The sequence below is a fragment of the Cupressus sempervirens genome, chromosome 2, assembly GCF_028749045.1.
Source record: "Cupressus sempervirens isolate cs-2001-9-10 chromosome 2, ASM2874904v1, whole genome shotgun sequence".
NCBI classification, from domain to species: Eukaryota; Viridiplantae; Streptophyta; class Pinopsida; order Cupressales; family Cupressaceae; genus Cupressus; species Cupressus sempervirens.
This window is the reverse complement of record NC_143119.1, coordinates 119,517,776-119,545,589: the sequence shown is the minus strand read 5'-3', so window position 1 is coordinate 119,545,589 and position 27,814 is coordinate 119,517,776. Positions and strand designations below refer to the sequence as shown.

General features: G+C 35.2%; 1 protein-coding gene across 1 annotated transcript in view; it reads left to right on the top strand.

The window, feature by feature from the left end:
• Positions 1–26,786, top strand: part of LOC149571305 (lysM domain-containing GPI-anchored protein 1-like) — a 52,674-nt gene extending 25,888 nt beyond the window's left edge. Inside the window, exons 3-6 of the mRNA XM_089812854.1 lie at positions 25,481–25,598; positions 25,698–25,859; positions 25,986–26,017; positions 26,127–26,786. Coding sequence (XP_089668980.1) covers positions 25,481–25,598; positions 25,698–25,859; positions 25,986–26,017; positions 26,127–26,374 — 560 coding nt within the window. The 3' untranslated portion in view covers positions 26,375–26,786. The remainder of the gene's footprint in view (positions 1–25,480; positions 25,599–25,697; positions 25,860–25,985; positions 26,018–26,126) is intronic.
• Positions 26,787–27,814: the final 1,028 nt, after the last annotated feature.

Sequence of the window (27,814 nt, the reverse complement as noted above, 5' to 3'; positions counted from 1 at the left end):
TGATTTGTGAAGATAGTGTTCTGAGGATACATTGAACCGAAACTTTGAACCTTGAAGTTTAGGTCTAAAGATTCAGAGTTTAAGACTCAACATCTACCAATTCAAGGATGTAGAGTTAGAAGTTCAAAAGTCCAGAAAGATGAAACCAGTTCAGGTGCACAGTTTTTAAAATTCAAAATCTGAAAGGTTCTAATGCATGATTAAGAGTTTAGGTTTGAAGCTCAGAAGTTTCATATGCTTTGGTTTAAAATGCAAATTTTGAAGCACAAGCCCACCACTTCGAGGTTCAATTCAGAGGTATAATTTATGCTGCAAGCTGCCATGTGCAAACACATTTTAAAGGGATACTATCCAAAGTTCAATCTCAAGGCTCGTTAGCTGGGAAGTTCATTTTCGAAGTTTAGAATTGTGCATTAAAGCTTCATCATCTTAAAGTTCAGATCATTCATAGAGCCAAGGCAAGAGACATACATGTTGTGACTTTATCTGAATGGTGCTTGTGAATGTAGGCATGCTCATAATGGGAAAGTTCCAAGGTTCAATTCTTAGCATAGCATAAACAATCTAGCGATGGTACAAATTCTTGGAGAGAAGCCTTGGCCAACTAGTTAAGACAAGCATTATGCCAATTGTGGAAAGTGTGGGGAATGCATGCTGATTGATTGATTCAACATGCCCAATTCTATCAAATTCTGTTGATGCATGTGATTACTTATTTTGTTGTCACGAAGCACGGGTATCCAAGTTTCAGCTTGACGGTGATCAAATTGTTTTCATCAAGCAAGCTAAGATGAGCGATTTAGAGCTTAATCAGATCTGCCCTCCTTATGGTAACCACATGATGAAACTTTAAGGCTTACAACACAATAAGACAGTGCAGTGGGCATCGAGCATAATTGCCCTTGGAGAAAGTGTATACTCAAGGCCTTTACATGAATTTCTTACCCCCTTAATGTAAAAGGCAACATAATTCACTAAGTCCCAAGCTCAGTTAGCAGGCTTAGGAACCCCTCGGTGCGAACGATGGCAATCATCATTGACAAAAACCTTGGACAGATGACGGCCAGAGTGGTCTTCAATATTGGATCACATGTTGATGCAATATGTGGACAACATGTGGTGAAGTGTATACATATTTGAGCTACAAAGCACCTTGGCACTGAGCATCATGGAGAGAAACACCCATGTAAATGCCATCAAAGACCTCAGAATAGACCCAAGGCCACATGAATACATGGCAATCACCAGGTGCATTATACAAGTGAATTCAAGCACGAAAATCTGGAAGTATAAAGAGCGCAAGCGATATGTTTGACATAATACCCAATCACATCCCCTTTAACTTATGCCCCTACATATCGGGTATGTCTTGGATCCATTACCTTGGATATATTCATGATGAAGCATATAAAGGAATGAGACTGCCAATGTGGGGACACCAAACTGAGCATATGAATCATGGCTTATCATTGAACTCTCAGAGATTCGTATTGGTGGACAAGCCAAGGTCAAGTTAATTCGTTCTATTCAACACGAATAAGAGATGAAGGCAGTCATAAGAATATGGAAGTCGATATCGAGCTAAGACATTTTTCAATCTCTCGTGCCTTAGATTTGATATATATACCCAAATCCAATTTGTTTTGCTCATAAGGGGTCAGGTATACCGTCAATCAGATCAAAGGTTGATTAGAGGCAAATGATGATGCAATTGGTGTTGCGCCTCTTTTGAATAAATCAAATTCGTAAATAAATATGAAGCTGTTTGGTTTAAAAAAAAAGGATATAAAGGCCAAGAGATTAATGATTCCACATCACCGTGAACATAGTTGTTGATTTATTTCCAAGTGTCACTCTTAACTCCATGTGGTCGTCCTAGATTGAAGCCTCGCTTGATGTCAATCTTTGGAACATTGTTGATATATCCAAATGGGATGGTGACTTATTCTTAGGCATCTGAAAATCCCATTAAAATTACATGTGACCCTCACTTCCGAGAAAACAATATTATTATTAGCTCCCAATTTTAATATTTAAAAGTTTCAAAGAAAAGAATTTTGGGAAGATAACGGAAGTGGAGGTTTATAGAACCAAAGAAAGCAAGACACATCCCTGAAAATTAGTTATATAACGGATATTGTTACAGGATGACAAAGGTTAAATAAAGAATGGGAAGATGCTATAGGGGTTCTTTTTCTCGACAGTCTTGAGGCTGCAAAAGAGGGAGAATACTTTTCCAATTGTAAGAGGGGAATTCATTTTAATTTCTGTAGTTCATTTGTAATCGCAGGGACAAAGCAACCTTTTGATTTTTCTTGTTATGTGTTCAGAATGAATAGAAATTTATATTCATTAGATCCTATGGTCTGAATATCCATTTTTTGGATTGGAGTCAATCATATGGTTACTTCTTTCATGCTTTGAATGCAGTCCTGTGATCATTCGTAATTGCAGAACAAAATAATCTTTTTCTCTATTTTCTCTGTGACGTAAGGGGGATTGAATAAATGGTCTTAATTCATTTTAATTTCTGTAGTTCATTTGTAATCGCAGGGAGAAAGCAACCTTTTGGTTTTTCTTGTTATGTGTTCAAAATGAATAGAAATTTATATGCATTAGATTCTATGATCTGAATATCCATTTCTTGGACTGGAGTCAATTATATGGTTACTTCTTTCATGCTTTGAATGCATTCCTGTGATCATTCATAATTGCAGAACAAAATAATCTTTTTCTCTATTTTCTTTGTGATGTAAGGGGGATTGAATAAATGGTCTTATGGCTATTAGTTGTTCCTTCTCTCTTTATTCTATTCTTAAATCTAATAATCACATTCATTCCATGTTGACGGGTGAATGTCAGAAAACCTTTGTGTCTTCAGGTAAAAGACATAATCAGTTGTCTAATTCATTGCAAATCTTTCTAAGAGGGAGTTGTACCTCTCAATTTAGAGGAGGGTTATCAATCAATGATAACTCATCCAATTGTTGTGCGTTTTGTTCTTCTTTTCGAGCATATTGAGTCATTATTTACATTTCTTTTCGAAGGACAAATCTGTTCACTAACACGAGCAATATTTTCCCCTTTTATATATTAGTAACCTCAACCAAACCATACTTATGTTGCCTCCCAAGTACTAATTTTCTGCCTTAAATTTTCCTAGGCTTTCTCAGTTATATAATGAGTTAAGCTTTGTGAGTTTCAGGTTATTTCAATATTCTTCCATCATGTACAAATTTGGAGTATGCTAATAGACCCATACAAGCATGCTCTTAGCATTTGTAATAACCCTTTTCTATTTTGCTCTAGAATTTTGCCCTAAATTGCAATTACACAAGATTAGGGTAATTAACCATACATACGGTTTCTTTGATTTTGTAATTCTAACTTGAGACCTTGCAACATAGTTAGGATTCATACATATTCATAAAGTCATAGATTCTTAGAATTACAAATAACATATTGATAATAAATGCAATCAATCTACTAGATATTTGGAGTAAACCAAATATAGAATTGATAAGGTGGTGCGACTTGATGAGGTGCCCCAAAAACCTCCTACCCTAGGCCTATGAGCGGATACATTTCCCCTTGGCCTCATGTGGCCCTTGCCCTAAATATGAGTTGGGCTACCTAGCGTGGGGTCCTATTGATGTTCTCCTTATCTTTCCATTCCTAAGTTGCTTCTAATGATTGACTATAGTGGTATGCTTAGAAGGTGGCCTGGCCTCATTACTGTTATCCCAATCATGACTAAATAAAGTTTCCTTACCATGATTAATTACAATAGTTAGAAAATATAAATAATGTTCTATAGATACTTTTATATCAAATCTTTACACCACTACTATACTTATCATTACTAAATAAGATTATTATGAGATTCACATTAAGATACATATATATACACACTCATAATTTTGATCTAGTACACAAAGGCCAAACCATAATAATCATCAAATCACTTCATGTCAAGTGTTTGTACCAAATATTATGCATACCAAGATATCAGTAACCTAAAAAATCATTTTGCTTTCCTTTTAGTATTTATTTCTCTTTTTGCTAATGATGCCCTTGGGTATGTTTTTCCTTCCATTTATATGCTTGCTCGATAGGTAGGAGGGGAGGTGCCTCTTAAAGTCATGCCTATTTATAATGGAAATACATAATCGAATCATTGATCGGAAACGTTGGCTACTAATTGCTATTACCTTGATCAATTCCTCTTAATATTCAAATCACCTTCACTAGTTCACTTGTTTGGATAGAACTAATCAATGACCCTTACTAAATGATCATCTATACTAATGACTTTCTCAGATGATATTGATCTCCTCATGATCCTTACTAATGCAAGCTGGTTGACTCTATTTGTATGGATTTGATATTTGTCTATATCTATAGGAAGCATCTCTCGCAAAGAGCAATATTAAATTAACAAAATCTTTGTAGTGTTTGTATTACCTACTCACTATAACATATCATTGCCTTTGTCACAACATTATTCCTTTTTGGCTATAACTTTTCATTGCCTATGTCACAACATTATTTCTTTTTGGTTAGCTCTCAGATATACTCTTTAGACATTATCTTATGCCTAGTGCCTGTACATGGATTACCTCTACCTAGGGGATTTTCAATATAAACCGTATAGAATAGGGCTTATGTGGTTCTTTAGAGTTATCACCAACCATGGTATAGGGGACATTGTATTCATCCTTAGCCTTCATTGACAATTGTAGATACACTCTAATTAGATAATATATAAACCTTGTTACCTTTGACCATATGATGATTGATAGTAATCTAACATATTCAATTTCTTCATGTTCTTTCTGTGTGTAGTTGCCATTTTGTCTCTTTAGAGACTTCACAAAATTGGAGTAGGAGGAGGCAATGACATCTTATTTTTATTGACTTCTCACTTGATACTTGCAGGCTTCTAAGGAATGTTTACCCTCATTGAATCTGATGTCCTTTAAAAATGATCAATTTTTTCTTGAGAGTTCTATAAATGTTGTTTTCCCAATCAAAACTTATGAGAATTCTTGAGGAGAAAGGTGTCTAAATTTAGTGATGCAGGAGCATCTGGGTTTATTGGCATTCCGCATCAACAAAAAACATTTCTCATGCTTTGTTTGTTTGTTTTCCTTTGTTTTTGCTTGTAGGAGTGGATGTTCAGTTTCCTGGAAATCTAGTTGAATTTTTGCCAAGCTAGGAAATTTCAAGGGTATCCTTCCTTGGCAAATCAATTGGTTTGCCAAAAGTGCAATTCACCAACAAAAACTTACATGAAGGCTGGTTTGTTGGTTCATTCATTCACCAAATCACTAAACCTTTTCTTTTTAGTGAAATCCCAAGTTCACAGGCTTCTCAATTTTCTGAAATACCAGTTCATCAAAGCAAATTTGTTCACAGAGTCTCTATCGACAAGTTAAAAGGTTTGAGAACTCTTTGATATGTCAAAGTATCCTTAAGTCCTTTCAAGCACCTAAAGGAAGATGATTCAAAGGTTTTCGAGTCTGAGGTGTTGCCTATTTGTTAACAAGGGTTAGAAGGTAGAGAAATTTGTGAAAGTTGTGTTTGTAGATTTTGAAAATTTTCAAAATGACAAAATGATTAAGGGAGAAGGTTTCAAATTTCATGAGCTCCTTTGGTTATTGAAAGTGAATTGCCAAAGAAGAAATGGGTTGGGCAAAGGAACAAATGTTTTGTGAAGTGGTTCACCAGAACACTGGATTCCCTCAAAGGTAAAACAACTAAGAGAGAGAGCTTCAAAGGTTCATGAAAACCCGATAAGTTTGAAGATAGATGCCTATTGGGGGGGACAGTTTTGGCCATACAAGCCCCAAGGAATACCTAGAGTAATAGTAATTGGGGTGGAGGTGGTTGTATGTCAGAGTCTGATATTATGACAATGGCGATGATTCTTGGGTTTGTTGATGGGTGTTTTATGACAACACCAACATAGAGTAAAATAGCAATGTATTTTATCCTCTCTTGATCAAATTTTTGTGTATGCTCAAGAGATAACACTTGGGTAATTTCGAAGGTTCCTTCTAGATTTGGATAACTAAATGTTAATGTCATGTGCTAGTATCAAGAGGGGACTTATGTAATCATACTCAAGATGACTTGAACAATATTGGCTATGAGAGCTATTCAAATGATATGGCAATGAAAGTACTTTAGTTTGGGCTTTTCATGGAATATGTAGAAAGTAAATAAGATAGGGTTTAGGAATTCTACTGTAATACTAAGAATTTGAAAGACAAATACTGCCAAAGTGAAATCTACTACTCTTTGTTTCGTCAAAATCAACAACTACACAAAGCAGGTGCAAACTTCAAGGGTTGTGCGTGAAATTTTCACGTCATCATTAGACACCATCATTGAACAATGCAAATATAGTGATAGAAGTTAAGCATCCACATATAAGCTCAAGACTAGCCTTACATTGCACATATATATCATCTACTGGCAAAAGGTACGAGGCAAAACAATTTTACTACTACAACAACAAATCACTTCTAAGTAAATTTATTATAAGTGAAGGAATAAGAGACCATACAAGCACCAAAATACTTTCAGAAATAACCAAACTTCAATGACAACTTTATTATATTGGTAGCTGTTAAGTAACAATCTTTAACAGTTCATCCTTTAAAAATGAGAAGTGACCCTTTTATACCGGCTTCAATGTACAGTGGGTGGGTAGGATTGAAATAAAATCAATGGCCCAGATCTTGCCATCTCAGCCCCAATGAGGGTTAGGGAACGAAGAGAATCTACAAATAATGAGCTTGTCCACGTGGATCAATCAGTAGAAGGTGACTTAATGGGAAAGTGGTCAAAGTTGACCCATAAATGACATTAGATTCCTAGTACGCATTAAATGGATGTTTGTCTAGAATGGTTATTCTCAATTCCCTTGTTTAAATGTGGCGAATTTTGACTTCGAGTCTTTTGATTCGCTGGTGCAGACGACTAGGTGCCATGTCAGCATGCTGGGTGCCATGTAGACTCAGCTATTTTCTAACTACATCATCTTGTAATCAAAATCCAACTTTAATTACCTCTTTTAAAATTATCTCCCTTTGATCATTTTCTTCCATCCATTTACTTACTTGACAGTTCACTTTCTTGAAATGGATTCCCTCATCAATGATTCTGTCATTATGGAATTTCTTCAAACACAACTGCCTGACTATGGTCTTGGATTTTCAGAGGAAATTTAAGATGTTAGATTCTCCCTTCTACATTTGTACTTGAACTTTGATCTTTGAGGTCATGAACCTTGAAAACCATATGCCCAACATTGGAGCTGGAATTCTGGGACTTGAATGCCCCCTCCTTGAGTGGCTGGAACTGGGATTCTTCCTTTTGCAAAATAAAACAATTGACATAAGAATCATGTTAGTGATTTAAAATGTAACATATAAAAATTCTTCCATGTATATTTTTGTGATGGGTAGAAGGCTGTAGCCAGAGATATCAATTTTATTAATAAAATTGAATAAAAGTTCAACTCCGTTCGGTGTGAGCACTCGTAGAAAGAATGGAGTGAAGAAAACCTCCCGTCTAACCTGGGACTTGAGAGTCCAGTTAGAAAATTAATTTGCAAATCTCGCTTTAGATATGCGAGTGAAAAATGGATGAGGGCATTCCCTCATTACAAATGCATTTATCATATCCTATCCTATTAAGTAGCCATGCTTTTTCTTGAAGGCTATTTACAAGCTTCTGATCCAATTTTATGGATCCCTTATTAGAAGTATAGTAAAGATTACAACGTATCAGTCTTTTACCTTTGTATGCAAATCCTGATTCCTTGTTTTTGCTGTCTTTAGCAGCTTCAAAGACCTTCCTGATGATGAAATCTTCTGGTACCTGCATATCTCCATTTCATGTCAGCTAAGATCACCTTGTCATTAGTTCAAAATGGAAAAATATGATAGTAAATCATTTCTCAAGAAAAAAACACTGATATGCCTGAAATTTCTGGATCAATGTTAACTATCATAATGTTATTAAGGATTGACCTAACCTTGGTAGATTAAATATGAGAAGGGGAATTTACCTAAATGATAATATGCCAAAAAAACCGATCCCCATATAACCCATATCTGAAGCCATATTACAGCAATTACAAACTTACTGGCATACCATTTATATATGTGAACATACATTTAAAGATTATAAAACATAATGTTGTTTGATTTTAAATATATGGGCACATATGCATATGGCTACAGAAATATGCATGAATCTGAGAGAACTATACCTCATTCTTTCTTCCAAGACAAATAAAGACTTATTGATATAATATAAATCCCCATAGTTTCCAAAAGCTATCTGTAGGCTGTCCAATGGTCTTGTTATGAGAATTATAAACAATAAAGAATAACCATCATGTTTAGAAATATCAAGATTGATTTATCCGCATAATCTGTAACCTCTCCACATCACTTATAACCCAATAGCATCAGCAAGGGAGAAAACCTCCATACTTCCATTTACATACATACAAGGGCTTATATATATGAAAATACTTAATGTATGATTCCTTCATATATTTGTATACCAAGAATGTACACATTTCCTTAAAATCCCTAAATTTCCTATCAAGATTTATAAAAGAGAACACAAGCTCTATAGAATATCTCAGGCATAGTACAAAGCTTAAGAATAGAGAATTTTTTTATGACTTTTAAGCTAAAAACCGAAAAGATTCTATCTTTTAATATATCTTGTAGCTAACTTGTCATTTGTAAATATATATAGAGAATTTAAAAAAGAAAACCAAATGTGACCATAACTGAACATAATATACTATTCCTCCTTTGGTTTTAGAACTGCAATTAAGAGCCGACTACTCCAAGCTGACTGGGCAAAAGAGAAACACAAAACTAACAATTTTGTATATGTTTGAAAGAAAATGTCCTTTACCATATAATATAAAATATGTGGCTCCGAGATTTTTGACTAAATACAAGAGAATCAGAAATCCTTACTGTTTATAATGAGAAGGGATTTCAATATCTGCTGTTTAATGTCTTGAAAGGATGAAATTTCACTAGAGTATCCTTCAGAATTAATTTCATGAAAACTATATGATCTTGCGCTAGAAAGCAATTCAATATTCTATGTAACAGAGAGTTTGATAGCCCCAATTTATAGTATCTCTTCTGGCACAAACTATTGAAAGCCCCAATAAAGAGCCACAAAACTTAAGATTATATATATATTTACTATTAAATTTTGAGATAAATCGTGTCTGGAATAAAAACCAACTAAATCTTCATCCTTATATTGATAATACTGACAAGTCACTATTGTAACAAATGTTTTTTCATAACAAAAACAAAGACGATTTATAAGAGATTTTCCTAGTGATTATTGAACAGATAACTGAATTCCTTCTCATAGGACATTAATTGTTTTAACTATCAACGATTAACTGAAATAACCATGTTCAACTGAGATAACCATATCAATGATCAATTGAAATAATTAGATTAACGATTAACTGAAAATAACTGTATTAATGATCAACTAAAATATCTAGAATAATGATTAACTGAAATAACTATATCAATGATCAACTGAAATAACTAAATAAATGATTAACTAAAAATAACTGTATCAATGATCAACTGAAATATCTAGAATAACGATTAATTGAAATAACTATATCAATGATCAGTTGAAATAACTATAATAATGATTAAGTAGCTTTTTCTACATACAAATAGAGTAAATGCTTAACATGGAAAGAAGAAAAAGATAATATACAAGTATTATCCGGTGAGTCTTTAGTTAGTTGTGCAAGCCTCGGCTTTTGGTAAGAGGAGTAGCATTGACTTAGGCTTAACCTCTCAACTTCGGACCATACTTATCTCCACACAATCTATTGAATTAGAAAGACCCTCCTTACCCTAGGATCGGGCTTGGGATACTCTTAGTCCAACCACTTGAGCATTTTGGTATTTAGAATGCCCGCACAGTTATGGACGGACATGTTTGCATAACTGACACCACCGACATCAAGTGATCAATAGATGAGAAACATGCATTTAAATGACCTTGGCAAAGGTTTTCTGATGGGTTCAATGGCTCGATCACCACCACTCAACTTGATAATAAGAAACAATAATAAGGACGAGCATGAGCTATTAATAAAATGATTTTAGTTTTTAATTCATTATTTCTGACTTTAATTTCTATGTCATTGCAGATTCCATCTCACCTCTTCACCTTTTCCATGACTATATAGCCAGTGAGTCCTAGGTGCCTAAATCTCAGAGCAGTCGGCTCTGTCTGTTGATTCTCAACTGATTCATGATTAATATATATATTCTAGCTTACCACAATCTGTGATTTGAAGAAGACGTTCTTATAGATTTGCAGAAAATATTGTTTAACTCTAATCTCCAATGGCATAATAAACCATGATTTCATAACATGGTTACTTGGCTTTAACTTGCCATAAACAAATCTAATTTAGAGAGGATCTACCCTATAATATCAAACAAGATATCATTATGATAAAAGCTGTAGCTTACTGCTATGTAATTCAGTTTTGTTGTAACAAATGATCAAGAAAAATCATATTGCAGTGTTGGATATGGATATTCCACATAACCTGGATTAATCTGGAAATGGAGTCTTGCTGGGCGCTCAGCAACCTGTCTCACCTTTGCTTGCAAATTCTTGAAAGCAATCCTAGTATGAGGTTACTCACGATTTCTGGCAGAATAACTGTATGTTCAAGAAATTGTGGGAAGGAAAAATGCAATGGTTATAAAATGATAACAATAGTGATATCAGCACTAAAAAAAAAGTTAGTTGGCAATATGGAAGAAGGTGGTGATGAACACAAAAGTCGTATGCAAAAACAAGGAAGTCGGGTGTTGTAAGAAAATAAGAGTAAATGCTGCCTTTTGTCTCCTTCGACTTCAAAATAACATGACTCCTTGGCTTCCAAGAAGCCATAACATAAAGAAATATCTTGGCTCTTGAACGCTAATTAAAATGCCAAGTGTTCAATCAGTTTTGATCAAGAGAAAAATAAAAGGATGGAAGAAGATTTGAAGGTTATAATTCGAAAAATATTATGGTTTATATCTATCTACGTACATGTAGATATATTGGTGAGGTGGCATCATTTTATTATAAAGAAAATAATATTATGGTGTCACTTTATTTTATATCTATGTGTACATACATAGGTATATATATAATAATAATATGGTGAAAGATTATTGAAAGTCCTTTAAGGTACGTATTATATTTTAATTAAATTATTTTATGTTTTTTAAATTATTTATTTAATAGCTCGTGCGGGTCTTTTAGTTGTACCCTGAAGTTCAAGTTGCTAGGTCCTTACCAAGGCAATTTAAGGTCATACCTGTCAATCTTGTTGACTGAATTACGCTAGTATCCCATTTCGTTGATCCTGTTTAGCAATTCTTCCCCCCTTCATCTTCTCTTGCAACCATTCATGAAATACTTCCACCATAATAACAAGTTCTATAATAATTTTCATATAAAGATTGAAAAGAATTTAATTATTAACCATAATTCCAAAATCAAGCAACTGTTAAACATTGCATAACAAATAATAGTTAATGACCATCTTCATTAACAATTAATACAATAGATATAAATAACTACCTACTTCACATGATTATTAAAGAAAAACCCGTTTAGTCTAATGGCTATGAGCAAATTTAAGATTAGGTCAAAATTTGGGATGTAACAACTATAATTCTAGAGTACTAAACATCTCAAAAGAGCGTATAAGTTTCAAACTGATAGATAAATATATACATTTATACATAGATGATAAGAAACCCTAGCCTAGCTTAATACCCTTGTCCTTTGTCAAAATGGGCCATGTTTTACTCAACCTTTCTCTCGGCATTCTGAGACCTTTTCTGACCCTGTTTTCCACCCTTTTTTGCCCCTTTCCTAGTACCTACCTCAGTCGTTTCCTCATCCTCATCCGTGTTGAGGGATGAGGCATTTGCAAATTCCAAATCCTCTTCCTACCCATCAATTTTTTGCTCAGTAAGGTTTCGAGCAAACCAAAACCTGTGTAAAGGCCTCTTAATATGAAAGAGGCATAAAATAAAGTCAAGTTGTTTCCAGAGCTTGTTCTTCGAATTTAACCCAATCTTCTACCTAGAGAATTGGGTATCTTGGCACAACCTCACTATGCCACATTGGTATGTCATAGTGCCTGGGCCTTGGAATCATAAGACTGTCATCTATGTTTCTGAGGACTTTATCTATATTTATTAGAACGTTCTTGATAAACAAACTTTTGCATATGCCCTTCACAATATCGTCGTCTTTTTCAAAAACCATTGCTAAAGCAACAAACATGGAAGGGATGTTTGAATTTGCCCTTGTCCTATCTAAATTGCAAATGTATTTTTCCCCAAACATTTTCATGACAGCCCCAATATCAAGTTCATGCGGAAAGTTTAAAATACCTTCTATGTGATCTTTAGCAATGGCATTGGTTAGAGCGATGTGCGTTTTTTTGCCGGAAAGCTTCACAAGAGTGTCAATAGCTACCAACTTTGAGAATAGAAGAGAAGAATGGAAGGATAGATACAAAGATTGTTTAAAGAAAACAAACGGCCTAAATAGATCTTAAACTTTCCTTTTAAAAATGGTAAGATTATTTAATGATGGCTGATGCAAGTATTGAATGATCTTCAGAATGACCTTGTTCACCTTGTGAGCAGTGACGATTGTCCCAACAGTTGGAGAGATTGCAATTGGATCACGATCTAGTCGCAATTTTCCTTAGTGTTTGAGAGGGGCAGCTCCCTCGTATGATGGGGTTATTTGATATTTATAGTACATTTCACTTGAATGTACCAAAAGAAGATAAAACAAAACAAAACAAAGTAAAAACATAAACATCAATAGTAGACATACGGATACTAGTTGAGATTCACAAAGTACAATAGATTATAAGGGGATTTGAGTAACTATGTTTGAATATGCAATAATGAAATAAAGATAACCAATCTCAACATATGAGGAAACAAATTATCTTGTCACATTCAGACCAAAGTACTAGGACATGATTGTGCTTCATTTGTTACATATATCATTTGAACTAGAAACCATTGAACTCCATAAACACACAAAGACACTACCAATTTAACATATGATAAATCAGTAATGATAACTCAAAAACACATCTACACATACTAATGAAATGTATTCTTTATTGTTCTCTTGAAAATATCTTAGTTGCCAATTCGTGAAACGAATCTGATTTGGGTACGCGAATTGGATCTGTGGATTCAGAAATTTTTTTCCCCAATAATGATCTGTGGAGGATTCGTGTATGTATTTATATATACTAAAAAATAAGAGAAATATACATAATTCTAAAACTAAATCATTTCATAATATGTATCTATGATTCTAGTATGCATCTATGAATCTAGTATACTTGATAATTGATCTATTTTCATGATTATAAAGAAAATCAGCACATTCACATTCATGATTTTATGTTTTTGTGCCTTGTATTGCCACGGATTCGTGTTGGATCCTTAGGATTAGGCTTGGATCCTTGAGGATCTGGGCAGGATCTTTGATTCTGCCTATGGATCCTTGAGGATCTGTAGCCCGCGGAAAGGATCCAGGCCGTGGATCCAGAAGCAAAATCAAGGATCTGTGCCGCGGATCCTCAAAGATCCAAGCACGAATCCAGATCCGGATCAGATCGGAATCTAGATCCAGCCTATTTGGGGTCAGATCTTGCTACTAAGGAAAATATACAAGTTCATAAAGCTTTGAGTACAAAATGTCAAGTCAAAAGTTCATGTGGAAATTTCTCCACAGTCTCCCCTTTGCAAAAGCCCCCTTTACATTCCAAGTGGCCTTGTATTTATAGGCTTTTCAAAATAACTTCCTTAAAACTATCTTTTGCAGGTTAGTAACTAGCTTTTGTGCAATTTAAACAAGGTTACGAGCTTCACAAATTTTGTGCAAAAGTGGTCAACTTCGTAGCTTTGACCAAAGTGACAAAAGGCACTATTTACAAGCACAATGATGAAATAATGATTTTTCATCAAATCTCTACCAAGGAAAAAGTACCATGGAAATATTTGAAAACATGTCACAGAGTTACTCTTGGCATGTCCTGAAGAAGTGTCTTGACTTGTAGTTGATCCCTGTCAAAATGAATATTTTGCTTTGTCAAGGTAGTAATGTGTCTTCTTAGTATCACGAACAACTTGGTCTTCAAAGAAACCCATATTAACTGCAAAATAGTAAACATTGTTAGCAAAAACATCTTTGCATCCTTGACACGCAATTTTCTCAACTTGTCCCTCGTTCAAATCTTCTCTGATAATGGTTTTAAAAGCATGAACCAAACTCCCCTCCATCGTATGATGGCAATATATCTTTTGTATAAGAGTTTTGAGAATCCTTGTACATGGGGTAGACATAGCTCTCACAACTTTTACAGAATAAAATCTTCACAGGCCTTACTTTGTCAGTTCTCTGACTTCATCAAGATTAGAAAGTACGTGTGCCCCGAAAACACATTCTGTCATATTTAGATTCTCAACATGAGAATATTTGAGTTACTTGCGTTGTCTTTTCACAACGTTCTGATTTTTCTTCATGTGTATTTTCATCTGGGTGAAAATATTACCCCCCTTTTCTTCTATCTTTAACACAGTCATATTGGCCAAATCTTCCACCATAAAGAATGCCCTAACACTGATATCAACCTCTTAGAAAAATCTCTCTCAGTGAGGATATGTTATTACCACATTTTATTTCTCTTTGTGAAATACTTAACTAATTGCAATTTATCTCATTAGCAACATATCCACTTTTGTAGTCACTGTTGTCACTGAAATTTCATAATAATGGCACAGAGAAATTGAGACTGATCATTAGTATTACTGAAGTTTCTAAGGCAAATGCATGATCTGCATGCTGCTCAAATGTTTCATGCTTTAATTTTCAGAATAGCTATTTTATGCAAACCCTACCAAAGGATATGGATTTTTTTTCTTGCACATGCCACTGTTATTTGCTTGACAGTTTCTAGACCTGTTTTTTAACAAATCAGTTTTGTGCAGACCTAGCAATCATGATGGTCCACAAAGCCCACATTTCTTTGAGACAACCTGCAAAAGAGTTCATATATCTTGTTTATGCACTCATGTTTTAAATATATATTTACCAAAGTAGCCATTACAGCCGAAATAAAACTTCCTATCCTTTACACTTTGATGGATGTCCACGGACCATATCTCAATCAGAATTTCCATATTGACATATATAGACTGATCGCTGGTAAGGGCTGGGGAGTTGGGTAGTACTCCAGTCGATGTCACTTGCTTGGAAGCTTCTAAGTCGTTTCAACAAGGTTGTTTTCTGCAATTTTGTGGCCATGGCTTTCTGAGGAATTTGGCCAAACACCTTAGTGTAGTCGTATCTCTCCATTACTTGAGATAACATCTTCTTGAAGTAAATAGCACACACAATATCACCTTTAATATCCATATGGATACTGTTCCAGCTGCGACTACAAATCTGACCAAAGCCTATGTTCATCATGTTTCACCGGACATTCACATCAGACATTGTATCAAATGACTCATGTGCTTTGTTATTTCTTTTAAGTATGCACTTTGAATGATGCCCACTTTCTTTTCTAAAACTTTCATTTTGGCACGGGCAGGGAGGATGTTGGCAAAGTTATGGATTTTGGTTCATACAATGGCCACTTTATTTATTTTATTTTAAGTTATTAAAGACTTGTCAACAAATCCATTTTGTGGATATCCAACAATTGTTACATTGCTCTGTAGCCCAAACATTATATGCCCATGGATATACTCTGATGGATGTCGATAACTTGTTCAATGTTCTCCATTTGGGTGTAGACGGGAGGAATGCCAGCAAAGATTGTGGAATTTGTCTTTACACCTACCAATTGCAGCTACATACCTTCTAAAGATGATTTTGCAAATCATTTTTCTTGCATAATCTTACGTTGACTACGTTCCATGAGATGTCATCGCAGTTTGCAAATCCCCCGCCAAAGCCTTTTTCTGTATACGAGTCTATACTTGGTGTGAGTGGCTGTTGGAAAGAATTGATCAATTGTATATTGTCTTTGATGTTACACAAAATGTCACGTCTTTACCAGTTAGTGTATGCCAAGCTCAATCGGGCGATGAAGACAATTTCCTGTGTTTGCCGAGCATTCCAGTGTTTGCTAAATTCAGATGACACTATCTACCGAGTTCACTCAGGCGTCGAAGAGAAGTTTGCGGAAGTTGAGTGTTAACCGAGCTCACTCGGTTAACAAAAGAAAATTTGGATGGAACCAGTGTTAACCAAGCTCACTCGGTTACCAAAGGAAGTTTGCGAAGATGCAGTGTTAACTGAGTTCACTTGGTTAACACAAGAAAATCATTTCAGTGTTAGTGTCTATCGAGCAGGGTCGACTAACAAAAGATTTTTTTGTTTTTGGCATATTGAGTTTAATGGATTTGTTTGTTGGTTCTAGTCGACTAGGAGATGAATATTAATTATTCTAAGTTGTATTCAAGCCAACTTGACAATGTATATGATATAAGTATAAGGTCAAGTTGAGAATTGAATGTATGAGAATGTATGGAAGATAAGAAGAGGCTTAGAGGAAGCGAATTGGAAGGATAAGTAGACTATCCTTGTTGGGCGGCAAAGATTGATCTGATTAGGAAGGATCAAGTATTCGAGCCAGAATTGAGATCTGAAATCAGCAATACAGTTGCATTAGCAATTAGGTCATATCATTATTACTCTCTAACCATTTTAGTAGTGTATCAAATCTCTTAACAGAGTTAGCCTAACAACTATTTGCCAAATCCTCTAACAAGGTGGCATTTCTAGATTGGAGTGTCTAAAGACCTCTAACAAGGCCACTTCTAATAGGGTGATTAAATCCTCTAATAGGGTCACACCTAACAGTGTGTTTTGTAACCTTTAACAGGGCTCATTTTAGAAGAGTGAAAAAATAGTAACTAGTTGCAATTGGTGGTTTTTCCCAAATTGGCTTTCCACTTTAAATCTTGGTGTCATTTGTGTTCATGCTATTTCTTTTATGTGTATGCAACTAAGTTAATTAAGGTTAATAACAGTTAATATCTTAAGATTTGCATGTTCAGTATTTGCTGAGTAATAGTTGATATTATAGTGCTTACCGAGTTACAACATATTGTTAGTGTTAATCGAGTGCCTGTGTGTTAACTGAGTAAAAACAGTTTCAACAGAGTTTATGTTTTGTATTGACATCTAAGGGATCTAGGATTTATTTTTGTGGTAACTGATTCACCCCTCCCCTCTCAGTTACTCATATATTTTCAACAATTGGTATCAAAGCTTTTGGTGCTTGTAGAGAAGGTTTCAAGGACTTAAGCTAAAGATTAAGATGTCTTACAAGAGAGAGATTCCCAAATTGAACAAGGATAACTTTGAGGCATGGCAGGAACTTATGAAGCTACATCTAGCAACCATGAGTGATTTAGGTCTGAAATACTTGAATGCTCAGTATAAGGCTCCTACTGGAACAATGACTGTGAAGGAGATTGCTGAAAAGAAGAATCATAATATTATGATGATTGACATTGCATCAACTCTTAACTATGCTGAATTTGATGAGGTCAAAGGATATGGTATTGCTCATGAGATGTGGACAAAGCTAAAGGATATCTATGGAGGCGATGATAATGTGAGAAGAGCCAAGACAAAAAGCTTGCGAGGTCATTTTGACTAGATGAAGATGAGAGAGGATGAAAACATTGCAAAATATGTTGAGAGAATCAAAGCTAGTGTCAGTGCAATCAAAGCCTCTGGAGGGAAAACTGATGATGTGACAGTGGTCAACAAGGTACTCATAACCCTTCTTCCTATCTATGCAATCATAGTGTCGGGTTGTCAGCTATTCAAGAGATGACATGTAATCCAAATAATAACCTTGGATGCTCTAGTGGGAAGATTGACAACATCTGCTTTAGATAACTATGATTAATATGTTTTTAGTTCTAGCAATCTTGAGTTTGCATTTGAAGCCAAGTTATCACTCAAGAAGAAAGCTGCAAAGTCTAAAGGCAAACAATTTGAAAGTGAAGAGGAAGACAATTCTAATAGTGATCTTGAAGCCATTGAAGCACTGCTTGCAAGGAGATATCCCAAAGGCAAAGGAAAGTACAAAGGTAAAATTCCTCTAATTTGTTTTTCTTGTGAAGAAGTTGGTCACATTGTTGCAAGGTATCCAAACAGAGAAGACAGAGATGAAAAGAAGAACAAATACAAAGGCAAGAAGGATTTCAAAAGCTACAAGGACTACAAGGACAAAGGTAAGAGGTCTTGTTTCATGGCTAGAGATTCAGATAGTGGTGATGATGATGAAATGGTCTATATTGCTGTAAAAGATGACTTTGATGATGAAGAAGATAAAATAACATTTATCTCTCATGTTACCAAAAATGATACATGGATTATTGATAGTGGTTGTTCTCATCATATGATTGGTGATGAAACAAAGTTTGAACATATGGAACACTATGATGGTGGAAGTGTAAGATTTGGAAACAATGAACTGTGTTGCATAAAGGGAAAAGATTGTATTTCTCTAACCAATAAGCTCAGATGAGATAATGCTTATTGGGTTGAAGGATTGAAACATAATCTACCGAGTGTGGCACAGTTGAATAACATTGGATTCAAGGTAGAATTCATGAATAGGAAGGCCAAACTGCTAGATGGAAAAGGAATCTAGTTGGGTCCAGTAACCAAACAAAAGGTAACTTATTCTACCTAGATCTTAGTGAAAGTTCAGGTTTCATTGCTTAGGAAGAAGAAGGCTGGTTATGGTATAAAAGGTTATGTCATGTGAACTTTGATAACCTGATCAAGATAAGCAAAAACAAAATAGTAAGAGGTATTCCTACTCTGAGGAAACCTGATATTGGCCTATGCAAGAATTGTCAAATTGGTAAGATGGGCAAGACAAGTTTCAAGAGCAAGAACTATCATTCTGAAGAAGTCTTGGAGCTGGTTCATACAGACCTTTGTGGACCTATTGGCGTTGAGAGCTACAGTGTAGATAAGTATTTTATTTTATTTGTTGATGATTACTCTAGAATGATGATAGTAATGTATTTGAAAGATAGCTCTGAAGCTTTTTAGAAGTTCAAGTGGTATTTGGCAAAAGTAGAGAAGGAAACAGAAAAGAAGTTGAAATGTTTGAGATCAGATAGAGGAGTTGAATTCATTTCTAATGAATTCTGCATTAAAAGAGGAATCAAAAAACAAGTATCAACCCCTGGTACATCTCAACAGAATGGTATAGCAGAAAGAATGAACAAATCAATCATTGATTGTGCAAGAACCTTGATGATAGAAAAGAATGTTGCAATCAAATATTGGAAGGAAGCAATCAGTATAGCAATTCATACGTTAAACAGAGACAGTTGAAGAAAGTCTCAAATTAGACTCCTTATGAACTATGGTATGGCTACAAACCTAATGTAAGTTACTTGAAAGTATTTGGTAGCAAATGTTATATTTTGAAGGAGACTAGGAAAGGTAAATTTGATGTCAAAAGTGATGAAGCCATATTCCTAGGATACTCCAACAGAAGTAAAGCATACAAATGTCTGAATTTAACTACTCATAAGATCATACAAAGTGCACATTTGAAGATTGATGAGTTTGCAGAAAAGAGTGAAGAAGAGAGCATCAAAGAATCTGAAGATTAATAGAAAGTTCATCTACTTTGAACCTGATATATTGCCTAATCCAAGTGGAAGTCAGCAAACTTCACCTCTCGAGTCCCAAAATCTCCAAAAGCACCCGAGTTGCAATTAGTTCAACCTGAGACGTTGTTTGAAGGACTTGAGTCACAGTTAGAGGCTACCGAGTTGCAGCCAGTGCAACCTGAGTCTGAATTTGAAGGACTCGAGTCACAAACAATGGGACCCGAGCATGAAGTAAATGATCATGGTGAGGCAAGTGAAACAAGTTCACAATCCAAAGTACCTGTATTAGCAAGATATGTCAGAAGGCACCATGCACCTGAGCAGATCATTGGAGGCAAGTTAGATGGTACAATGACAAGGAACAAATTGAAAGGTACATGTTTGCCTACAAAATTTGAACCTAGAACAATTAAAGATGCTTTGGATAATGAAAGTTGGATTGAAGCAATGAATGAAGAGATCAGACAGATAGAAAGGAATAAGACCTAGACTCTTGTTCCTAGACCCAAGGATATGAATGTAATTGACACAAAGTGGATGTTCAGAAATAAGCCGAATGAAGATGGAGAAATTTCAAGAAACAAATCAAGGTTAGTATGCAAAGGTTATTCTCAAGAGGAAGGTATTGATTATGGTGAAACTTTTGCTCCTGTTGCAATATTAGAAAGTGTTAGGACCTTACTTGCTTATGCTGCATATAAAGGATTTAAAGTGTATCAGATGGATGTTAAATCTGCATTCTTGAATAGAATTCTAGAAGAAGTTTAAATAGAACAACCTGAAGGCTTTGTAGATCCCAGCAAAAAGGATATGGTTTGTGAATTGCACAAAGCATTGTATGGTCTCAAACAAGCTCAGACTTCATAATTATTTGATGAAGATTGGTTTTCAAAGAACAAATGATAACAACTTATACATCAAAGGACCAGACAAGAAGATTGTGTTGGCAGAAATCTTTGTGGATGACACATTGTTTATTGGAAATGATGATTTATGCAAAGCTTTTTCAGAGGAAATGAATAAGGAATTTGAGATGTCAATGTGTGGAGAAATCAAATTTTTTGTTGGCTTGCAGATTCAATAGAAGAAAGATGGTATCTACATTACTCAATCTAAGTATATCAAGGAGATACTAAAGAATTTTGGAATGGAGGATTCAAGATCAGTGGGAACACCTATGTCTACTGGACATAAGCTTTTCAAAAATGATGATTCCAAGGAGGTAGATTAGACCACATACAGATCAATGATCGACAAACTTCATTATGTTGTACATACTAGGCCTGATATTGCTCTTCAATTGGTATGGCGGCAAGATTCTCAGCTAATCCTAAAGAAAATCATATGATGGCAATAAAGAGAATTATGAGGTATCTGAAGGGTAATGAAGGCTATGGATTATGGTACAAGAGAGGAGGCAATTTGGATTTGAAAGCCTTCACTGATGCAGATTGGGTAGGAAATTTTGATGACAGGAAGAGCACCATTGGTGGAGCGTTCTTTCTTGGTAAGAGACTAATTTCTTAAACAAGTAAGAAGGAAAATTGCACTTCTCAGTCTATAATAGAGGCAGAGTATGTTGCAGCAACAGTTAATTGTTCAAATGTTGTTTGGTTCAAACAACTGTTGGCAAGTATGAAGGTAGAAATCAAGGATTTAGTGGTTATCTTTTGTGATAACATTAGTGCAATCAATATATCAAAGAATCCTGAGATGTATACCAAGACCAAACACATTACAATAAAATATCATTTTATGAGAGAATTGGTGCAAGATAAAGAGGTTAGATTGGAATATGTGAATACTAAAGAACAAATTATAGACATATTCAACAAGCCATTACCTAAGGATGCATTTTTGTATTTAAAAGGTAAGTTAGGGGTTATTCCCCTATTTGGAGTTCACTAAATGAAGTTTAGTGATGCATCAACCAGAGCATGTTGACGATCAGTCAAGTTGATGCAGTAATGAAAGGTCAAATTGTATATGAATCTGTACATCAGGTATATTGATATTCATTGAATATTGTCTTTGGCATAAGATGTCAAAGAGGCAGAGTTTGCTGTGTCATATCACAGAAATTGTCTAAAGAGGGAGAGTATACATATCACATAAATTTTGTTTGAAGATGTCAAATAGGAAGAACTTGGTCTGATATCAAAGAGGTAGAGTTTGCTATCAGAAGATGTTGAAGACAAAGTTTGTTGACAGATGCTGAAACTGAAGTTAGAGGGAGTTCACCCTAATAGAGGGAGTTCTCATGGATGAGAATCAGAATGAAATTAAGGATATTTTCCTTACTTTAATTTGCTCTAAAATTTCATTGTATTATGATATGTTGTGTTGCCATCAATGCCAAAGAGGGAGATTGTTGAAAACAATTGATCAATTGTATGTTGTCTTTGATGTTACACAAAATGTCTCATATCTTTATCAATCAGTGTATACCAAGCTCACTCGGGCAATGAAGACAGTTTCCTGTGTCTTCCAAGCATTCTAGTGTTTGCTAAATTCAGATGACACTATCTACCGAATTCACTTGGGCGTCGAAGAGAAGTTCGCAGAAGTTGAGTGTTAATCGAGCTCACTCGGTTAACAAAGGAAAAATTGGATGGAACCAGTGTTAACCGAGCTCACTCGGTTACCAAAGGAAGTTTGCGAAGATGCAGTGTTAACTGAGTTCACTTGGTTAACACAAGAAAATCATTTCAGTGTTAGTGTCTACCGAGTAGGGTCGGCTAACAAAAGATTTTCTTGTTTTTAGCATATTGAGTTTAATGGATTTGTTTGTTGGTTCTAGCTGACTGAGGAGATGAATATTAATTATTCTAAATTGTATTCAAGCCGACTTGACAAGGTATATGATATAAGTTCAAGTTGAGGATTGAATGTATGAGAATGTGTGGAAGATAAGAAGAAGTTTAGAGGAAGCGAATTGGAAGGATAAGTAGAATATCCTTGTTGGGCGGCAAAGATTAATTTGATAAGGAAGGATCAAGTATTCGAGCTAGAATTGAGATCTAAAATCAGCAATACAGTTGCATCAGCAATCAGGTCATATCATTTCTACTCTCTAACCATTGTAGTAGTGTATCAAATCTCTTAACAGAGTTAGCCTAACAACTATTTGCCAAATCCTCTAACAAGGCGGCATTTCTAGATTGAAGTGTCTAAAGACCTCTAACAAGACCACTCCTAACAGGGTGATTAAATCCTCTAACAGGGTCACAACTAACAGTGTGTTTTGTAACCTGTAACAGGGTTGGCTCCTAACAGGGCTCACTTCAGAGGAGTAAAAAACAGTAACTAGTTGCAATTGGTGGTTTTTCCCAAATTGGGTTTCTATGTTAAATCTTGGCGTCACTTGTGTTCATACTATTTCTTTTATGTGTATGCAACTATGTTACCCGGGGACGCATTTCTGGCAAAAATTGATCTTGTCCCCATGTCCCCCAGTCCCGGAAACTCGGAAACTTCCGGAAACCTTTCCCTTGGCTGTCCCTTAAAATTAATGTTTTAGTTTTGATAATTTGTTTGAGTTCCAATCTCATGTGAACTCTAAAGTTAAATTATTTAACACAAACATTATATGTTAAGGTTCTATAATTTATATAAGCATGCATTATTCATGTTTTTATATGAATATTTAAAATTTCCCTGTATATTTAAAATTTTCCCTACTTTTTATATAGCTGTTCCTATTGCCATCCCCTGCTCCGAGAAAAAAAAATCTGTCCTGGAAACCCATTTCCCCATCCCCACGTCCTCACGTCCTGGAAACCTGGGGTAACATAAATATGCAACTAAGTTAATTAAGGTTAATCACAATTAATATCTTAAGATTTGCATGTTTAGTATTTGCCGAGTAACAGTTGATATTATAGTGCTTGTCGAGTTATAGCATATTGTTAGTGTTAACCGAGTGCCTGTGTGTTTACAGAGTAACAATAGTTTCAGCAGAGTTTATGTTTTGTATTGACATCTAAGGAATCTGGGATTTATTTTTATGGTAACTGATTCAACCCTCCCCTCTCAGTTACTCCTCATATATTTCCAATAGTGGCATTGGTCCAGAGGCTTTTGTGAAGGCACTTGAAGGGAGGGTGCTAGCAAAGGTTGTTGAATTTATGATTGCTCTGGCCAACTGCATTTTCTCAAGAATCTACAATGTATTTACACCTGCCGAATTCATGCATATACTGCAGTTGTGGTGGCTTACGAAGGCACATTTCGTTGAGGCATTGTTTCAAACAATTTTGGTGTTTTGTATGTCCATTTAAAGGCTCATGATTTCTCCGTAAAGACTAACGATAGCAGAAAAACTTGCGGCATTTAGCTTTACATTTATCCATTGCAGTCATATATTCTTTCAGTATATTCTCTGACAGACTGCGTTATAACTCCATTCCATAAGATGCTGTCTTTTTGACATTTTACCAAACAATTGATGTGCAATGTTGCCTATGATTCCACTTTGCATTTGCTTTGGAAGCTTTTAGAGACTTCTAAACAAAGACATTCTATGCAGGCCACAGGCATATGGTGGAGCTCGACAGTCACACCAGTGATTATAGACACTCAATAGTCTGTAAAGACTTTCTAACACATCCACTTTGTGTACATTGCACCCTTCAACATTTGGCATACACATTTTCTTTGGAGACATTTTGTCAAATAGATAACCTGCAAGGTCAAATCCCTCTTTCTACAGATTGTTTCATTGAATTTGGTTTAAAGACACTCCTGAAACTAATTGGCAGTCCACGCGATATCATGTCTTTGTGTCATTTTAATGGATAGCTGATGACCATGACCTTAGCTCTATAATTTACATATACTGCAGTTGTGCAGTATGTCTGGTAAAATATATCTGCATCTCGTCATGTGTAGACAGAATGTTGACAAATATCGTGGATTTTTGTTTTAACAACTATAACTTGCATTCAAAAAAAGGTTTCTAAACCTTTCACTGAATTCATCAATGGGCATTGAAGGCATTCTCTCAAACCACATAAGTTTGGATCTTTTAAAGCATTTTAAACAAAATATGTTTTGTGCACACCACTCTGACAAATCTTGAAGTTTTGCCTAAACACTCATCATAATCTTCTTCATGGGTAGTTATATCCACTTCTGGAAATGCATTGGAAGTGCTTGGAATTCGGGCTCCCACTCCAATTTTTTTGTTTTTGTTTTGATTGCTCAGATTTGGAGCATTCCAAACTATTTTTGGTTTAGTGCCCATTTTCGGAGCATTTCTAACTCTTTACATTAGAAATTTCAACATTTTGAGCGCTTTGTACAAAAGAGCACAACTTGAGGAGTTCATTGCCGTTTTTTCTCAAAAATGGACTTGTTTTGAAGGTAAGGACTTGAGGAATATTAAAATAATTAAAATAATTTCAAAAAATAATTAAAATTATTTCAAAAAATTATTCCAATTATTTATTATAAATTAATGATTCGAGCCAATGTGATTTTGTGAAATGCCTTAATAAAATAAAATGTTCTTTCGGAAGATATTGAAAATATTGGATTGTGATGAATGTACAGGTAACACTAGAATCTTTAGGAGCCATCAATTTATGTTTTAAAAATTGGACTTATAGAAAACTGGGTAACAAAATATGCATCTTATAGACATTCTTTTGTCTAACAACAGTGTTTACTTGCAGCTTGTTCGTCGAGTAACTTGAATTTGTCTTCAGATAGTGATTTACTTGTAGCCAATGGGAGCTATGCTATCACTGCCAACCGTTGTGTGCAATGCAACTGTGGTCCAAATGAAATGAAGTAAGTCAATGGTCTCAACATTAGACTCATCATGGTTTTACTATCTTGTCATAATCATTCAGTAGATTTCTTCCTCTAATTCATTGGGAACATTGGCAGCTTACATTGTGTACAATCCACAGTGGGGACCTCATGTCCCAGTATGCAATGTAATAACAGCGACCTGCTTATTGGGGATGCCATTGAACAACGAACAATTGCTGGCTGTAATGTGACCACATGTTTATATGGTGGCTATCTTAATGGTACAATTGGTAACGAGTAAGTGTATACTGTTTCTTTGTTCTGAGCTATTGGATTTCTTCCTAAAAGTTCAGTATTCCTCAATTACAATGCACTTTGGTCCCTGCTGACTTATTTCATTTTCCTTTCTGTTCACCATTGCAGTTTAAAAAATTTCCTCCAACCTCAATGCTTAGGTATAATTCCATATCTTTATCATTTGCTGTCCAGAATCGTTCTTAGGTACAAGTTTTGAATTGCTAAAATTCATAAAAAAGGTTATAGACTGATAAATTCAGGATGCAGGTAAATATCTTGGGCCTGTTTACACAAAGCCTCCTACATTGCCAGCAACGAGTACACAGAATTTAACAATTCCAGAATCTCCATCATCTGCCATGTCTCCATCACATACCATAGGAGTTGTCAAGTCCAATCCTGCAAGCCAGCCGCTTGGTAGTAGTAGTCCTACAAATGAGCCTCTGAGACGGTTCTCCCTCCTAAGCATATTGATAACTGGACTGCCTTATCTGATCCATGTTTGTAACAGGTAGTTCAGAGGACTTTTCAAATTTGAAATATTCAAATTCTTGTCAGAGCTGTGTTTTGACCATAAAATTTTGCCGAACTGAAAGTTGCTTCAGGTCTTGGTTGATATCAACTTTCTTTTAGAATCTATACAAAAAAATACTGTACGTATCATTGGATTAAAAAATTAACTTGAGTTACCAGCTATTGCCAACTTAGGTACAATTTGAGTGGATTCATGCGAGTTGCAAAGATACTAAGAGTTTTTGAAACCTGAAACAAGCTTTTGTTAAGTTAATTTGGGAGTATTGTATTTCAGAATTTCCCTTTAGAAGTCACCTCACTCGATTGTAGAAGCTGTTGGTTTGTGATTATCAGACACCACAGAGGAACCTTATACAACATTTCTTCCACCATAAATATTGTCATTTTTGAACAGATTTTGAGTAAAGGAGCTTGGCTTTATGTGTGTGTATTATTGCATTGTCATTTAACATCAACAATATTTTCTTTTAATCATGACAATTCCCAACCATTGCATACAATGGATAATGATAATGCAATTAGAGAGTAATCACACCATGTGGTGTATGTTTTCATGAATAACAATGCTAGGAAAATCAAAGAGTTTTCGTTTTATTTTTGAAGGCATCTGGTTTAGAACTCAGTGTAAAGCTTAAGAAGATCTACTATGGAATTCAATATAAGGAGATGTACTATAGTTCCCAACTGTAGTGCCTGCCCCTAGTTTACATTTTTCGAGCTACATTTATGTTATGATTGCCAAACTCTTTTAGGCCAATTTATGTTTGATGAGTAGTATTATTATTTTAGAGATTATCAGATGATGTTTACACTCAGTTATTATATGATGATATTACTTGGTACTCTATATTTCATGCATGTATGATGATTATTCAATGGTTTTAGTTATCGATGATGATTAGTTGGATGGCTTATTATTTCATGTGCCTCTTATGGATACTTACCCCATACTGCATGTGTATGGTGTGCGTGCTGTTTTATTTATGTATGGTGTTTCTGATATGGTTAAGGAAGGGAGTCGTAGTCACCTGCTAGTCGGGATCTACACGATGCACCACTTCCTGCCATTGCCTGTTTAGCTTAGAATATTGTGTTTGTACATGCGTGGATTTTATGCAGGTTGCAGGTACCGGGTATCGACTTCCCTGAATTGTCAGGATGAGCGTACCCTATCGCACTATCTCAATGGTAAGAGAGGGGAGATAAACTCTTAAGTCCAAATCCTAAACCCTCTAGCCAATTGTCCTAATTGATAATTAGGACAAGTATCTGAGTTAGTACCCTCCGAATGCATCAAATGATGTAATTTTGTGATTATAACCCTTCTGTTTGATTTGGTATGTATTTTTCTATGATGGGTTTTCGTATGTTGCTTTATGAGTCCTTGGTGTATTTTCTATTAATTAAGTCTAATTAAAAAG